General features: G+C 43.1%; 1 protein-coding gene and 1 long non-coding RNA gene across 2 annotated transcripts in view; one reads left to right on the plus strand and one right to left on the minus strand.

Moving 5' to 3' along the window:
• The window catches only part of IQCA1 (IQ motif containing with AAA domain 1), an 85,495-nt gene that overhangs the window by 10,437 nt on the left and 56,283 nt on the right, over window positions 1-18,775 (plus strand). The window contains exons 4-6 of the mRNA XM_042874898.1: window positions 1,292-1,480; window positions 2,172-2,243; window positions 12,599-12,789. Coding sequence (XP_042730832.1) covers window positions 1,292-1,480; window positions 2,172-2,243; window positions 12,599-12,789 — 452 coding nt within the window. The remainder of the gene's footprint in view (window positions 1-1,291; window positions 1,481-2,171; window positions 2,244-12,598; window positions 12,790-18,775) is intronic.
• LOC122181972 lies at window positions 644-6,960 on the minus strand. The gene is made up of 3 exons (XR_006179646.1): window positions 6,906-6,960; window positions 1,042-1,467; window positions 644-782 (listed from the first exon to the last, which is right to left on the minus strand). It is a non-coding gene; the product is annotated as an uncharacterized LOC122181972 (long non-coding RNA).

The following is an 18,775-nucleotide window of genomic DNA, read 5'->3' on the forward strand; positions in this document are numbered from 1 at the left end:
TGTTACTTCTTGGAGTCTTTTTGTTTCCCACAGTTCTGTTCTCATTCCTTTTCAGCATGGCAGCCATGAACAGGTGAGCCTTTCCAGCGTGCAGCCAGCTCACCTGCAAGCACCAGGCTCTGGCAGGGTCCAGGTTCCCTTTGCCAGGATGTCACAACAAGATTCATTGTTAATAAACATGAAGAAAACAATCTCATATGAACCTACTATGAATCCCATGCCTTATGCTATGCTCCAGTTCCACCACTGCTGCGATTGCTGGAGGGTTGTTAGCACCTCTGTATGTATCACAGCAAGCTGTGTACACTCAGGAAATCCTGACTGCTGTGCAGCAGAGCACTGTGCTGCTGAGTGTCCATGGCAGCACTGTTACAAACAGCTGAGAGTACACACAAAACTCTGGAGTTTTATCAAAGGACATGGGCTTATTAAAGGAATCTGCTGCACAGACTATTTGTTCTCCTGTGTATTTCCATTGTAGAAAGCCCTGCTGAAAATGTTGTATAGCGAGCTCCACACAATATATATAGAAGCACTGAATGTGAACTGTCTCCAATAGGGGGATTAATGTCAGGAAAGGACAGTAATTCAGCCTTTCCATGGGGAACACGAGGCACTGATGAGTTCTCAGAAGTAGGAAGGAGTTCTCTCCAGCTGCCCTGTTCTGACATGCTTTTTTCCCTAAGTCAGACCTTCTGACCAGGTCTGGCTAGCTCAAATCAGCCTGTTGTTTCACTCAGCAAAAGAGCTGAGGATCCAGCAGTCCATCCAGGAACCCATCCCTACAGAAACCAGAGGAAAAAAAAAAAGACACTGCACAGCCCAAGGAGTTTTTCTTTTAGTGGGAGAAAGCTCTATGGTTCTTCATGCCTTTTTTCCCAAATGGGTAACGCTTAGCAGGTAGCATAAACCATTTGTGTTTCCCACTATAGCATCAGGAGTTCCTTGCTGCTCAGAGGTGTGCCCCAGAGTTTTAGCATCTCTTTTCTCTCCATCTTCCACCCATTCATTCTGCTATGTCCAGTCTCGCCACCTACCTACCTGGGATGCCACAGAAACGACAGCAGTGTGTCAGGCTCACTTTCTCCTTAAAAATTGTCTCTGGAGATAGCAAATTTCAAAAATACCACATGATGGCCCTGCAAGAAGAGTCTCTGCTGTTTGTAGCAGAGATGTTTTGTCTTAGAAAGTTTCCACTAAAGGTTAATTCACTGTCTCATCTGCTAACTGAGGTAGGCAGTTAACAAAACCGCTCTGCTTTGTCCTTTCCTCTTTGGCTGCGCTGCTGAAGAAACCTGTCAAGGCCATGACATTTGAAGAAGCCATTAAAATGATCCAGGTGGCAGAGCGGGCTCGCCAAGGCCGGCGTCGAGCATTATTCATGAAGCAAATCTACCTTGAAGAGAAGAGAAAAAGACATACCAAACTTCGGGAACAGGCTGGTCCAAATCCAGATGACGCCGCCACCTGCATTCAAAAGGTGAGAGCTTTGATGTAACGAGAGTTCTGCTGAGAGCAAGGGACAATATGTTTTATTCAGAAGAACAGCGGTAGAGAGAGCAACACAGCTCACGGGGTGGGAAACACTCTGAATGGATTGCTCTCAGGGTGTTTAGCAAGGTGAAATACATCATTTAAGCCGCTTAAAAAAATGAGCCATAACCCTAGTGGTGAGATCAATGGAAACAGCCCTGCTCCGGCGGTGCAGGATGACTCTATAACCTACATGTTGTTTTTCTGCTCTGATTTTTATGACCTCAATTGCTCTTTCTGGCATCACCTTGAAATGCAGTGCCTTTTCCTGGGGTCTCTGGGGAAAGAGTTCATTTCATATCTTGAGAAAAATGAGAATGCTAAATTCCAGAAAAATTCCTTATGCATGACTAATTTGGAATAATTCAGCCTGATGAGAACAGGAATTCACTCTGAATCCTTAAACGCTTTCTGAACCCTGATGTTGTGCTAGAAGATAGGTCTGCCAGTGCAAGAGGATAACAAACTTTAGAATTTCTTTTTTAAAGAACGTAGCAGCTGCTAACCTGTTAAAGAGTAATAGTTTCAATTGTATATTGTGCCTTTCCTTCCTCTATTTGTTTTTTCCTCTGTCTGCCACAGCAAAGGAAGCTGTAACAAGGCCCATTTATCTCATTAGAGTTTTGTTTACAATTCAGGTTTGGCGAGGATATATCCAGCGCAAGAAAACAGAGAAAATGAGAGAAGAGGAAATGATATTTCTGGGGATGGTAAGTGGTGCTGTCTAGAGAACATAAAGTACCGTGGCCTGTTTGTTCTTCAGACTTTTGTAATTTAACACAAGATAAGAAATTAGTTTCTAAGAGTCTTCCCTTCTTAAAAGGAGTCTCTAAGGAATGCAGAACTAAACGGAAATGATAGATGGCACAGAAGTACCTCAATTTGTCTTAAGCTCTTGTGCTTTGTGTACACAGTGCACATGGCAGAAGGGGACAGTTTAGAGTTTGCCCCAGGAATGTGATGCAGGCGTGACAGAGAAAGGGAATTCTATTATCAGTTTTTAATTCAGAGGGCCAAGACAATTGAAGAATTAAAAGAGCAGTGTCTTCTCACAACCTTTTGCAACCTAGCGTGTGCGTATGGCAAGAGAAGGGAAAGGGACATTAGAATTACCACATTGCAATGTCAGTGTAGAAACAGAGAACCTAAATATTGCAGAAGTATAGGGAAGTCTGCGGTCAATTAGATTGCATAGGGTAAAAGTGAAATGAAAGTGACCCTACTGACAAGGCAGATGGAGAGAGGAATCTCCCCCAATCCAGAACGCACATCTCCTCCCACCAGCACCCTTCCTTCAAGTCCTTGTGAAGCTGCTTCTGAGCACCTGCCTCACAGAGGATCCATCTTTGCTTTTCATTTGGTTTATTTATTATAGCTCTTAAATGATCATTTGAAAAACAATGATTTAATTTTCAGCGAAAATACGCATTTTGCTTCTCCCAGAGAGTTTGAAAGGTTTCCTTAGCCAACAATGGGATTACACTTCGGTTGGTTATGGCTCTTATGAAAGCTAGTTGTACCTGCAGCAGACATCTGCCAAACACATGTCATCAGTTAAGAATGACCATGAAATCTTATCCGTAGGAAGTAGCATGTGCATTTATCTGAGTTTCACCAAGTTAAATACAGATACACTGTTATGGATTATTGCCTTTTGTATCTGCTAGTCATTAACAGTAAGCGTGGCCAGCTTAGGTAACCAGAGCTTGTCTGCTGATTCTGATTCTCTTTAAGACAAAGATTTTAAGTGGCATAGACTAAATGAGGAATGTTTGGAACGTACTGAAAAATATATATTAGACAATATACCTTCTGCAAAACAAGGCATCATTTCCTATCAAATCCCATAACAGTTTCTCACAAGTCTTCACAGCCAAGCACTCCTCTCGCAGTGGCAATGGAAGGAGTAACAGATCACTAGGGCATAAATAGCCACCTACTGCATTTTATGAGAAGGAAGATCTATTTGATCACAGGGATGAAGGGAATTCAAACCAAACACATGGATTGAATTCATTTCCTGACCTCCAGTTAGGAGCGAGAGAATTGATGTTTTCAGTTCTGCACTCAGACTCATTACTCTTTATCAAGTACATAATCAAAATAAGCGGGAGAGGGGGGAAGAATACCTCTAAATAAAAATAATCTGTTCATATTGCTGGTATTTTTATATTTCCCCGTTGTGTTCCACTTTTACTTTTCATGCCACATTCCCATCCATGCTCTCCAAAGGAAATGAACGGCAAGAAAGCATGGGTTCCCACTGATAGATAGGCAGCGAGCTCCAAAGGTCAAGTCTCTTTGATGTATGATCATGTCAGCCCTCTAAAAAATGACCACAGATCTTCATGTGTAAATATGTTGAATTTGCTTTTCTAATGCTGCACGACACAGATAAATTAGAAGCTCTAGCCATCCATTACTCCAAGTCCATCCCAAAGGAGACCTGACTTTTACTGCGATAAATGTAATTTCTCTTGTAATTATAGTTATTTTTAAAATGTGGGTGTTGCTTTCACATAAAGAGTGCTTGACAAAAACAGCTAGACCATTTGATGTTCTGAATAACGATTTGTGGAAGAATTCAGTCACGTTCATCTCAAAAGTCTGCAAATACATGCAACAAGGAGAGTTCAACCTTTTGTTTAACTCGGTATTATTTTCCTTACTGTCTCCTCACTTCAGAAAAATTTACGTTTGTTTTCTGGAATTTGATTCTATTTCTTTTGCCCGATGACAGAGTAGAAGTCTGTCTTCCAGAGATTTTTCTTGGCTCACAACTAAGGCCTCATTATTATTATTATTTATTAAAGCTTAATTGCAGAAACAGCATGATTCCCTCAGCACATGTTTTTCTAAATCTCCGATAAATCACAATTTGCAATACCAGTTTAATTTGGAAAGAGAAGCAAGCCTCACTAGGAGCACATATATCTTGATAACTGTATCCTGACCTATTTCCTGATCTTCCTGACATTGCTGCCATACTGCTGTTTACCCCCAGCACCACCACCATAACCAATGCTGCAAAACAAGTCCTTAAGCCACACTGCTTAAGGATGCTCAAAGACACACTGTCTTGAAAACATTCATATGTTCTACACACCAATCTGTATTTTCTTGCTCTATTTTACCAGTGCAGGCCAATTCAGTGTGCCATTATTGTGGTTTTTAAACTGGCAGACTTCCACTTGTCTGTTTTTGGCTTGTAAATCCCCTGTGCCCATGTTTTCATGGAAGGAGCACAAGTAATCAACCCCACTGGAGCCAAGTGCTCCGCATGCTTAGGCAGTTCATAGGACTGAGCCCTGGATGCTTTGGATGTGCACCCACACAAGCTCCTTGTCATCTCAGACACACACCTACTGATATACACAGATCTCACACTGTTCTGTTGCATCATTTCAGCCCTAACCAAGGAGTTAGTGGCACAACGTTTGCTTATCTGTGCTTTCTCACAAAACATTTCCACTGCTCTTCCTCCTTCTGTATCCTTCACATATGAGCGGACCAATGTGGTCTTAAATAACTGTTTTCTCCTGCTTAACTCTTTTAAGCATACCCTAATTTAGGCATGTTTTCTTGGCTAATGCTTTTATTTATATCTGAGAAAAGAGCCTGCCAAACATTGCTTGTTCTTCGAATTCCTGATAAATATAATTCATTTCACCCAGTTAGAAACAACTCAGTGTTTCCTGGAATAGCCTTCAGTGTAAACATTCAAGCCTATGGCTAAATAAATATTACATGGGACTGGACAAACTGCAAGCTCCATAAATACATAACATTTGAAATATTTCTTCAGTTCCTGGAAGCAGGCAAACACGGTAGCATTACACACCAGGCCTGTTTTTATCAGGCTTAAGATTACAATGATTTCTGTTATACTTGCAGCCTAGAGGATGCTTAGATGTCAGCAAAAGCCACTGTTATTTAGCCAGGCACGCAGATACATCTAAAGAGTGATAACTAGTCTGTCTAACGGTGCAGGCAAGCAAGAATCCCACTGAATAATTTGGCTTTCATTGACTGGAGTCACATTGCCTTTCAGAGTCCAAAACCTACTTGCCAGTTTTAGTAGAGGTTTGACAGCATGCCCACGTATATGATCTAAATAAACACAACTGCAATTACATAAACCTATGCGGCCATGAATATAGATGGCATTTTCCACCTCCAATTCTCTTTGAGCTTATGGAAACTTGTCACATGTCAATATTTATTTATAGATTGCATAAATCTACGAAGCAGCCTTTTTCAATATTTTTCTAACAAGGCCTCTTACTACAAAATGCTCTGTTTGAATGCATATGACAATTACTTTAATTGGGAAAGCCATTGAAGTGAATCGTATAGTAGGGAAGCTTTAATGAATGCAATACATTTTGTTTAGTTGTTCCTCTTTTGCGCCTAATTTAGGAATTCAGCCATATAATTGATGTGGCTATCACCATTCGTGTAGCATGGAACCTATACGAACACAATCTCCATCAGACAAGAGAACTCTTTGAAACACATCCTTCCTGCAGCCAGGCAAAACAAGAAAACAAGAAAGGAAGAGCACAGCCAACTCATCTATTAAACTTCTGCAGAGATTTTTGGATCACAGCTTAAAATTCAGCAGGATAAATTAGCAAAGAGCAAGACCCCAGCTGCTTAGGTAGAATATTCCTTTCATCTGCTAGTAAGGAGTTCTTGTCTGTGTAGTTCAAATGTAAAAAAATCTCGCTTTTGCTGCTCATGAATATAAATGACCATTAAAAATACTTGCTTTGCTTGGAAAATAAAGCCCTCTGGAGAAACAAACTCTGCTACGTTTGAAGCAACAAAATGCTACTCAATCACTACATCTGTTGAAGGATTACAGTCTTGGACAATGCTGTCTGTAGCAAAACAATGAGTGAAAAAGTCCCTTAAAACCACGCAGTGCATCTTTCAGCTGTGCCGTTTCAGATCTAAGAAAAGAAACCATTCTAAATTAAGTACCCAGTAATAAAAGCTGCAGTAAATCCACCTTTCAGGCATCGTATGAGTGTTAGCCTTGAAACGTGAAATGGAATGAAATGTATTTATTTCACTGGAACGAAGACTATCTTTCCTTGTAAGTGCAGCTGTAATGGAACAATTGAAGAGCAGTTAGTTCCACAGTACGGGGCCTCCTAGATGTGGAACTCTAGCCTTAAGCATGTTCAGCCAGCCTGCACACCTCTAAGTGTTTTATAATGAACAATAAAGCAGTCTGTGTTGGGAAAAGTTGTTGAGCTGACTAAGCAGAAAGGCAGACATTTCAAGGTAGGAAAGAATGATCTCCGCAATTGGGCTCCTAAGTGTGAAGGAGAGTATGCACAGAGGCTTTCATCACGTAGGCTTACCTGGAACTGCTCCTTCCCTCTGCTGGTGGGTCCTTTCACTTTGGTCCTTTCACTCTTCTCTGTAGAGGAGAAGGAATAAAGAGCAGAAGATCAAACAGCTCTCTCATCAGTGTACTTGTGACTGATGAGTTGGAAATAAAATTCTCTTTTAGACAAACGTCCATTTTGCCTTATTAATTTGAACAAGGATTTTAAAGACAAAGCCCATCAAGCATTAGATAAGCATTTTAAGTTAATGGACCATGTAGTCCTATTTTCCCAGAAACTCAAGAATCTTCCTATTATGCCCTATTTTCACAGCAACATCAATTATTAATATGTATACTTTTGCTGACAGAGGACCACACTAAAAATGTGAGTTTCGTTATCCAGTTCTGGGTCATTAACTGTGAAAAGCTTGTAAATATAATGGTTTATTCACATGGGAAGCCTTCATTAAGATGCATTATTCTACAACTGATGTGGCAGCACTGCATTATCAAGTTCACTGTCTCCATCTAATATTTGTAATTTGTTTCTAAATGAGTCGCTGTTTGCAGGGCAAGTTAACAAATTTGAATTTCACATGGCCAAAGAAATTTCTTAAAGATAGGAAAATACTTCTTCCCCCAAGGAAAAGCTATTTATTAGTGTCTTACTATAGAATGCCTCCCTTTGATTCAGAAGCAGAAACATTAGAGGCGCTGAGAGAAGCGATGTTAGAAATAAATTGCCTTTTGTCTTCCTTAACGTTCACATTAAGTAGAGAGAGCTGCAAAGTTGCTCTCATCAAATTGTCTCATTACAACACTTCAGAATTCCAGATCAAGTATATGGGCACATGGAGAGTGGGTCTGCAATGCTGCAAGGCACAGGTCAGAGATTGGTCAGCAGGAAAACACTCCTGATGGAACTGTTTGGAGCCGTCCTTTTGCACTGGCCACCTGTCTTGGCACAGCTTCTGCCCTTTCAGTACCTATTTCTTCCATTATTGGATGGACCAATGTTTTTCAGATATACTTCCTTCTGAAGTCTGCTCCTTGAGGAGAGAACACAGTGCCCACCTTTTGCAGTTGCCTCCTCGCAACTGGGCAGGAGTTTAGGGTGACGTATACTTTTGTGATCAGCACAAGAACTGTGGTCAAAAGAAAGCAAGCTTAGCACATTTTCTTTCTTTAACTGCAAAGCAAGAAAATGGAAACCGTGTTTTCTCATACATAGGCTCCCGGATGGGCTTGGTTTTCTTTCCTTGGTTTGAGTCTATCTGACAAAAGAAAAAAAGCTTTTCTATGAAAACGCGCTGCAAATGCACAACAGATGGCAGAGAGCTGACAGCTAAAACAATGGTACAATTACATCATTTTAAAACTGATATCATCTGGACATCTTGTTATATCTCTTCAGCCGCTCCTGCAGCTGGAGTCTCTATTTTTAGGTGATATCATTCAATTCACTCCCATTTTATCTATTTCACCTTCTGGTTAGAATGTAGGTAATAGTCTAACGCTGATTCAGTTTCTTGGTCTTCCATACCCTGATGTAATCTTGGATCAGTTCTTACAGGTCAAGGAAGCAGTTTTTAAGACATTACCAATTTTACTTCCTAGGCCACGTGTATGTAAGTTCTTTTGATGTTTCCTCATGTGTCAACCCCTTTCTCCTCCTGTTACTAAATGAAAATGATACTTTTCCTGTCCCCATTTTCTGTCAGTTCTTCAGTCCGTTTTCGTACCCCACCAGCTGGAGTTTGCTTGGGAAGATCCGGAGAGACACCAAGTTTGTTGGCATAACTCATTGATTTCAAAGTAACTGAAGGAAGAGTCAGGCCAGTTGAATGTTCACCTGTAAAGCTGCCCTTAAAATCAGATAGCTGTGGCATGATTTCCTCACAGCTGTTCAGTGCTTTCCTCCTCCTCCCCCCCTAGAAAGGAAACCAGCTCTTGGTTCTTTACATGCACAGGCCTCCCATTCTCCACTCATAAGCACAGTGCACTGCATGTGTTCTCCATTACACCGCCATGAATCCTTCAGGACTCATTTGTCATGACCAGATCTGCTCTTCTTTCCATGCTCTCCCTCACCCATCTGACTCAGTGCGTGCTATTTCCAGAGCTTTGCACCAACGGAGGACCCCCATTGGGCAACTGGATGTCCATCGCTAGGCCTCCTTCAAATGGTGCCATCTGTTATGGACGTCTCTCTCTATCATTACTCACAACAGCTCGCCTGCCAGAACTGATTCCCACTCAGATCAAGTGTCTTTTTGTACCTGCCATCTCTCACTATCTTGTTGGCTCCTTTCCATAGCCTCCTCCCCATGAACCCAGCTTAGATAAATTCCACTCTCCCAGCAATGGAAGCAATCAAGCAGCAGCGCATTTCACATCAGCAGCAGCCTTTTTGTCCATGTAAATAAGTGAGCAGTGAGCATACCCTAATTTAGAAAATACTAACAACAGGGAAGGAATAGGACTGGAAGAAAGAACGGTCGAATGAGAATGAGGCCATATCAACCCTCCTGTTCTTTAATGAGTTATTGAAGATGGTTAGCTGGACTCTCATTGATAGAAGTGGTTTAGTTTGCCTTATAATTGCAAAACAAAACAAGGAAAAGAAAAAGATGAAGGGCAAATACAACAGAGCATCTCTTCATAAGCCATTCTGGAAAGGTAGAGGCCTTGCATGGATTTTGGAGACTAGAGCATGTGCTGTAGCTCTGTTGCCATCAGCATCTGAGTCAGCTGGTTTAGAGTTAGCTGGACTGTGTCCACACCAGCTTCGTGACTTTGGACTCAAGCATAGGTGTGGTCTGTATTAGTTTACTGGGAGATAAGAATCTCCTGCTTCTAGTCTTGCTCACACAGGCATGTTCTTGCCAATTTAAATAGTTCTTACCTCATCTGACATTGGCACTGATGAAAGACACGTGGGCAGTAAACTTGCAGTGACGAGCAGCTAGCCATCAAAGGCTCCCTCTGGGCTGACTGGAGAGCAGCTGAGAAGAGAAGCTGAGTGAAGAAGAGGCTCAGAGGTGAATGAAAACGGATGCTCTCCTGTCTGTGCTGCTGCACGACTGTCCTGCTCAGCACATTGTTCCATGCTTGCCCACACCGCTTCCCTTGTGATGGCTCTGGCTCTCAGCTGCCTCCTTGGTTGACTGATTCACCTCATTATAATGAGAGAGAATTAACCTAGGGGAGAGAAAAGATAAAGGAGATTATTTCCTATTTCTTAGAGAGCTGGTCTGGTTCACTGCAAGGTCAGCGGAGTGCCAGTGCCAAAAAAGGAGAAGGCAAGGGCCACACAGCCAGCAGACAGGGGGGAAGGGGAACTGGCCCTTTTCAGGGCCAATCAGCTGTTCAAGCAATGAACCACCTCATGAAAATTCACCCTTAAGAGGTCACATAACTCATGCAGAGAAGCCAGTCTTTCTCTACCACCTGCAAGTCAGCCTAAAGCTGAAGATACCCTTGTGCCTCTTGCACTGAGTTGCCTCAGCCTGATCACTGGTTCTGTTTCTTCCAGCCTCCCAAAGTAGATAGGACAGGATGGGATCACCGAGCACACCTCCAGCATTCATCACAGCTACCTGTGCTCATGGAAATACTGAGTCCCTTTCTTCCATTCCCAGATTTCTTTCCCTTATCCACGTTCTTCTCACACATCTTCAGCAGGAAATGCTGGAAAACATACTTCTAAATAAACAGCCCTTCCCTCCACTTTCCCCAGCGTGCAGCTAGTTAGAAAAAAACAGTAGGTTGTCTGAGCATAACACAGTGTCTGTTCAGACTGTGCCACAGCAGTGTAGAAAGACATGGAATAGCTGTGTTGGCTTTAGCTGGCTCATCTCTTCATTAGCAGCTTTGGGACCAGTACCTCTGGGCCATAGCACTCTGCTGGGAATGCACAGTTCCTTAAGCATTACACCAGTGAAGCTAAAAGTTGAGCGTGGAACTATGGAAGGGAAGTGAATCTTGCTTCTAAATTATAACCTGGAAAGCAAGCCCTATGGGTCCACTTTGCTAGAGCTGGCTGTTCAGAAGTTCATTTAACGTTGCAAGTAAAATACAAATCAGTAGTGCTCACAGTAGCTGTGCTGTCCTTTCAAAGAGTTGCTGTTGAAAGGGAAGAATTGGAAACACTTGATGGCTATAGAAAGTGACAAATGAGTGAAGATAACATCTCAGGGTGAGAGGCAAACATCTTCGGGTCATATATTCAGGCAGAGAGCAAGTGCAGCTGCCGATCTGAAGCATGCTGCTCTTCTTGTTTCCGTCTGAATATTTTCTCAGTGATGGCCTTGACCAATTCCTTTTCCACACACTGCAGATGCAGGGAAGGCAGTAAATTGCTTTCCTGAACGGGGCCTCTAACGCTTTCTTTGGACGGTGTGCAAACCCGCTGTATACTTTCTGAAACCAAATTTGCTTGGCACTCGTTAGTGATTTTTGGAAGCTGGTTGAAGCATGGAAAAACACCGAATAACCGATCTTAATTGTAAGCTGGCCAAACCTTTGATAGAAGCTTTCTTGTCTTTGCGGGAGTCCTCTGGAATTAGGACTTGCAGCACAGTAGAAAACACATTTCCAGAGTCAGAGTGAGGAGAAAGTGTTACTGAGTCAGTCTGAGATCCGTTGAGTTAAAGACACGCTCTGAAGGTGGGAAGCCAGGACAGAGATGCAGACGTGGGCTTTTGTTCACATCTGCTGCCACCTATACGTGAGCCACAGCCTTTGAAGAGGACAAAACACAGCATCACAAGAACAGCTTATCACATTTTCTCCTCTTTCCCATTCTTCAGTTTGGCACACACACTGTCTTATAACATCAGTCCGTCCTGGGTAAGTGGGAATTATTTTGTTCTGGAATTACTGAAAAACTCAAAGCTAATTTACGTTGTTAAAAAAATATCCACTTTTCTTTACCTTCCAAGGTGAGAATGGCTCATAAAACACTGGGAACACATTAACTTTATCAACCATTGCAAACTGAAAAATGCAAAGTTTCGGGCCACCCACACAGATGGTATTTTTCATGCTTCTGTATTTGCATACCAGAGAGACTTTCATTTTTATCTCTCTTAAAGCACACATGTAAAATCAATCACGGAGCAGAAATCATTATTGTAAGGCTGGTTTAGAAGTCCTTCTTCCAAGGTTATCAAATCATGGGAAACTTGGGGAGCCATGATTTTTATTGCAGCATTTGGGAGGCTGTTTATTCTTTTTGTGTTGTTTGTTTGTGCCTCAAAGGAAGTTGATTTCCTAAAGGAATATTATCAGCTGCAACAAAATACCAGGAAACCGATGACCAAGCATATAAAACTTTAAGTGAACAAATTAAAAACAATACCGGCTAATTAAAAAGTACCACTGGGAAGTCCAAACATTTGAAAACTCAATTAAAAACCTCTGGCACCCTTCTGACACGGATAAAGCTGGCATTTGCAGAACAGCAGCTTTCTCACCTGTCTCATTGAGATACCGGGATCCCACAGCTGAAAGGTTGTTTTTGTACATTGCAACGTTGTTAATTAATGCTGAAACACTAACAATAGGCCATTGTGTGCATCCAGGCACTTCTTATGAGAAGGCTTTTTCCTGCCTTCCCGTAAATGAATTCAGTCCTAAGCTCAGAATCACTGTCAACCTGGCATTCTGGTGTGTATTAAGTTTCTTCTCACCGCACCTTTTCTTTTCTCCTCTCGTTTTCAGAGCTTCCCTCCTCACTTGAGGGCCTTTCACAGTACCCCACAGATGCACACCAAGCAAGAAGATACCCCGCAAGGTGACATCCAGGGGAGACACGAGGAGGAATTCATCAAGGACCAGCTGCGAGAAACAGAGGGGCTCGACATCAGGGAAACCCTCCAGGATCAGATCAGCCAGTGCTTCATCGAGTGTCGGTGAGCAGAGATAAACACTCAGCCCTCAAGGAGACCATTTGCTCCAGGGAGCATGGTTGTATCATTCTTACAGGCTGCACAAATCCATTTTACAGCAGTGATCTTTGTTCTGCTGCAAGCAGCGCCTGCAGAACTGAGATCCTGAGCAGCAGGGCTCGTAAGTGGGGAAACCAGACCAGTGTGCAACTCCTCATACAGTCTAGCTTCGTAATTATACGAAGCATGTATGCAGTTTAGGCACACTGGCTTTTTACATAAGGTTTCACTGATAATGGAGTCTGCCATGACACAAATACAATTCTTTGTATAGCAAATCACGTATGCTGCAGCCCAGGTGCCTGCTGTCAGCATTATCAAGCATCCTGTGCCAACCTGAAGGACCTTTGTAATTGAGGCCTGACCTCAAAGACGCTCCCGCAAACGAAGCTTTATTTAGCAGTGCTGCTGATCTCAGTGAAACTTCATGTCTCAGCAGAGTTAAGCACATACTTACACCTTTCTACACTGAGTGCTGACACCTACGGTTTCTCAGGAAGTTTACTTTAGCTGAAGTTGGAGATGGGCAGCTTTAATAGGGCAGTACTGTAAGGCCTTGTGCTAAGGAATATAGACTGTTTTTACGATGCAAGTAATTTTCTCTAGGATTTATACCATCCAATGGGTCACTATGTACGCGCAAATTGAGAAGCAGGGCCCCAAAGTTCAAGGATAAACCTCTTTAAAGACAGTTAAAAGATATTAAAAGTAAAATCCTCCCTATTAAGACAGTAACAGCAAACAATGCCAGAGAGCCTAACCAATCCAGACAGTCATTTGGAGGAAGCTGAAGCAAATGCTAGATGGAGGGAGGCAGTGAGGAATGACTGAAAGAGCTGTTCATCAAAAATAGGTGTACCTGTGGAATACTCCCAAGATGTAAGATGGACTTTGCATGCTGATCCTTCTTATTCAGTAAGTCTTACAGGCAAAATGGGACCCTGTTGTTAAATTTATACCCCAGATGCACCCAGGGGCTCAACTTCAGATGAGGCTTCAAGACTGTAGGAAGACATAGTCAGTATCCCAGCATATAAATACATGATTAAAGGAGTTCTTTAACTACCCTGTAGGTTGTCTGGTCTGATCTAGTCAGGTTCGGTAGTCCTGAATCTCATCTAGACTTGAAAATTAACAAAGATTAAAGCTGGTGTTTAAATATAAGCACCACATTAACTGCTCTTGGATAGCTTTATGAGTATGCTTTTCCAGAGCAAGTGATCCTATTAAATGGGATTAAGATACACAGGCATGCAGAGTTAATCAGTGACAGTGCTGCTTGTACACAAGCCTTTAGACAGGCAAGTTGTTCTACTGCAACTGGGCAAGGCTGAGAAAACAACTCCCCTTCAGTCCTGCATTATGACCACGGTCAGAACTGCTCCTCCACCCACCCAAAGCAATCTGCTTGTAAAAATTAACCCAAATCAGATCATTTTAATGGAGCAGAGTTAAAGAGAAGCTGTGTATCCAATTATGGCAATTATGCGGTGTGCCCACATGTGGGGTCATCTCTGAAGGCACAGGGAGGGTGACAGACCTGTGGCAGTCAGCATGGCATATTTGATCATAATCCCTGTTACTCTGCTTTTAAATGAGCTGTCCCTCATCTTCTCTAAAAATCAGTAAGGCATTTTTCAGCCAAGACTAGACAGATCTCACTGATAAAATCCACTCTGATGACTTAACGACGTGGCAGATAGAATCCTGCCCCTATTGAAGCCAGTGGGAGAGCTGCCATCAGCTTCAGCATAGGCTGGACATCGCCCAATATTTCAGTTCATTTGAATCTGGCTGAGTGATGAGGACTTCCTGGCACAGAGAGAAGTCAGAGAACTGCCTGCTATGAAGCTCCTCTTCATGGGAGGCCTCCATTTAGGTGATCAAAATAGTTCTCCCAACAGACACGTTTGCTTGCATCCAAAATAGGTAAAAGATCAGCACATGGGAAGCACGTGTGTCACACACAGCCAAGCTTTCAGCATGGTAAATGCCAGAGACACTGCAGAACTAGCAGGACTGGCTGTGACTTGCTCCTGCCTGGCCCAGTGAATGGCAGAACAGATCTGAAGTGTCAAGGTTTACATTAATTATTACCTGCCAGGATGTACTTTGGCTCTCCATTAAGCTAGCCTACAAGATGAACATCTAAATGTAGCTTATAAATTATTCTTTAATGAGGCTTTTTGACAGAGCTTAACATTTTCCATAGTCTATTAAATAAACAGATAGCTAAAAGGGAACAAAGATTCTTTTGAGTGAATTTTGCTGTATGTGCTAGAAAAATAAACCCAAACTCCCATATTTTATCCTTCAAGAGGAAAAGGATGTGATGGGAAATACAATTAGCAGGTGTTGTCTTTCAGCACAACTGCTATCAAGTTACAAAAGCAACGAGCACGTATAAAGTTTCTCCTCTTGTAAGGATGACTGCTATAAATATTTACCACTTGCTTTGCACCAGGGGAAAGGAGCAGAGTCAGTCATTTCACAACCCAAGACGGAGTGCAAATACTCCAAAAATTAATAGTTGCTGTGATTAGACACCTCTGAGCCTGGATTTTAATCAAAGGACTCCCACAGACTCTACTCGTTATATTAATAACAGGGGGTTATATTAAAAATACAGCAATTGCATAGCTGGGGCTTTAGCTTCAATTTCCTGCAGTATTGCAGACCAGAAACATTTCTCTCTAATTTCACATTCAGGGTGTTGCACTGCATATGCAAAACCTGTCCTCACTGTCTTCTCCACTGCATCTAACCACAGTCCCCAGGTAACGAATCTTTCTTGGATTCATCTCTGTATTAAAAACAGGGGGCGGAGGGAAGAGCACAGAAGGATCCCCTGATTACATGGAAAAAAATGCTGTAGCGTCTTTCTCCAAGAAAAGCCTTTGACAGAAATCAATATGAAGGATCAGAAATCAAGATGAGGTTTTTATTACCAGAGATAGCCTCGAGAATCACAGGGGAGAGCCCAACACGCAGGCTTTGCTGTAATGCATCTTATGCCCTCTAGCTGTAACAAATTACGTCGTGAATTTCTTGCGGGATTTATGTGCCTCTGCTCGGGGCTCTGGGGAGCATTTCATCAGTGGCATCACTGACCTAATAACAGGGGATCTGAGTAATAGCAACTTTTATGTACGTGGTGTGTTATTCCCACAGATCTGGGGATTGGTTTTCTAGAGGAAGGAGGAGGCGAGGGGTAAACGCGCTTTCTTAATAGGTTTACACTTTACTGATTAGCTTTGAATGATCTTCTTGCTCTGCCTGCTGACTCGAGCACTGTCAGCAAAGGAATTGGCCAGGCTTCACGGTGACTGAATGAGACTCCGTCTGAAGCAGGGGGTTCCTGTGCTTTATTTATTCATTTTGAACATTCCTGACAGCCGGCCCGGCCCTTTGATGCAGAGGAAAGGAGAAAGAAATAGGAAGCGATCGTGTTATATTTCCCTTTTTCACAAGGCTGTTTTGTTGAGCTGAATGTGCTGCCAACGGGTCCGTTCACGGGACTCCCCGGGCAGCAGGGGTGAGCAATGGGGAGACAGGAGGAAGATGAATGGACAGAAAGGTTTTGCTCTGAAACCCTGCATAATGGGGAAAGTATTTGTGTCAGGACCTGCTCGTATCGCATTTCACACCCTGCACGCGCTGCTCCTCGTGAAGTCAGTCCTGACGTGTGTGAAAGTTGCCTGGCAATTCATCAGTGCTGAGGTCCTGCCAACAGGACAGAGACAGATCACACCTCGGCTGTGCCAAGCACTGGCCTCACCACCACGCTCCCTCAGCTCTGGGTTGCAGGAGCTGACGTTGCATCCATCAGTCCTATCTGCCTTATGGTACGTGCACGGCCTTGGCCTGCTAGCAGTGCTTTCCAAGTAACCAAGGAGTAGGGAACGCAGTCCCAACACAATATGGCAGCAGTTCACAAGCAGCTGTATTGGAAAATTGCTTCACATAACTAGGTTTTGTGTAATGAGCCACAAAGGCAGACAGTTCTTTCAAAGAGCAAGCTCCAGTCTGGAAATCCTTGGAACACAACCAAGCAGAGATATCACCAGACCCTTAATCACAGTCTTCTGCCATTATTATGCCCTGCTACTCTTGGAAATGCATTTCCTCCTTCTCTGCCACCTATGCAAAGGCATTTCTCCTGGAGAAACCTACCACAGAATCATGAAGGTTGGACAAGACCTCCAAGATCCCCCAGCCCAACTGTCCACCTACCAAATTTGGACAAGACCTCCAAGATCCCCCAGCCCAACTGTCCACCTACCAAATTTGGACAAGACCTCCAAGATCCCCCAGCCCAACTGTCCACCTACCAAATTTGGACAAGACCTCAAAGATCACCCAGCCCAACTGTCCACCTACCAAGGTTGGACAAGACCTCAAAGATCACCCAGCCCAACTGCCCACCTACCATGGATGTTTCCCCACTAAACTGTACCAAAAGCCTGCCCAAAGTGAGTTCTTTAGAGAATGTCAGGAAACATGTTGAAGCTGCTTTTGAATCACTCGCCATCTAGCATGCATTGTCTCCTCTCAGCTCTCTCCATTTGCTCAGAGAGTGAAGACAAGCTCTGAACTGTGAAGATGAATTTCTCAAAAAGAATGGCAGGGGCTTGGCTGCTCCCTTCTGTTCCTATGCTTTGTCTACCTGCAGAACTACAGAGACATCAGTGCTACAGTGAGCGGGCCCATTTGCTAAATTTTGGCTTATTGCTAAAACTTCTAAGTAGTTCTTACGTCAGGCCTGCTGCAAACAAGAGAGAAGTCCCAGGACAAGCCAAAAAAATGCCCCCCCCTCAAAAAAAAAAGCAGCCAAAATCTCTCCTGCAGGAAGTTGATATTTTTGTTGTCTCTACATCAACTAATACAGAATTTCAATTCAATACAATTTACAGCATATTTCATGTTGGGACAAGACCTATCGTTAACAAATCCTTCAAGCAAGAGATAGAAGAGACACCTGTTTTTTCCATCAGTAACATCTGTTTTCTGACAGAAGTAACAACTTCAGATCTTGCAAAGGCAGTAATCTCTGCTCTGTAATAATTAGTGCCAGTACAAAGTGCTCTCTTCTCCACTGCCAAAAGGCCATTCTTCAACAACAGCTTGAATACAACATCAATCTTTTCAGCCATGGCTGAGCCTGCACCCAGATGCTTGGCTGTTCTTCGTGTAGACAGCCAAAGCAACCTTCATGATCCAACAGGAGCAAGGCAGCCACGACAGCACATCGCTCAGGCAGCTGAACCTGTCCACCCCACATAAATAATGTGGCAGCTCATCCTTGCTGAGCTCCTTGTTGCAAGCAGCCATCCTGCTATCCAAATCTGAGTGCGTATCTGTGAGAACTAAACTCCTGCCTTTGGGCTCCGGGGTGAGGCAACCTCTAGGAGTGATTAATTAACATAATTAGGAGCTGTAAACATTAATGGGTAATGTTCAAGCCTTCTCTGACATGTTCTTAAAGCTTCCACTGTGTTGTTGTCTATTGACTGATTTTGGCACACATCACCAGGGCTGGAGGGGAATGGAATGCAAATGCATCACTGGCTTACCGGAGGAGTACCAGAACAAATAACCCACCACGTTTCTTTGCACAGAGGGAAAATAAGTTATCATAAACAAGAGGATTGTTTGTGCATGAGGGGGAGAGCAGAGAGTGCGTGCTAAGGATTAAATAGCAGAGGAACAGGATGTCGACAAGGCCAGCGCAGCCCACGGTTCTGCAACCTGTGTTCCCTTTGAGTGGAATCAACTATCCAGATCTGATAGCCATTAATAAAAACGACCCTCATTCCTTCTCGCCTGCGAGAACTCTGCTTTTAAAAGTGTGATCCCCTCTAATTCCAAAGGAGGGGAGGCAACTGATTAAGTCCATCTGCAGTGAATCTACTTTATTGGATGCCCGTGGATTTACAGGAGGCATGGGACA

Source organism: Lagopus leucura, unplaced genomic scaffold, assembly GCF_019238085.1.
Source record: "Lagopus leucura isolate 7727_CA_CO unplaced genomic scaffold, USGS_WTPT01 Super-Scaffold_100012, whole genome shotgun sequence".
Taxonomy (NCBI): domain Eukaryota; kingdom Metazoa; phylum Chordata; class Aves; order Galliformes; family Phasianidae; genus Lagopus; species Lagopus leucura.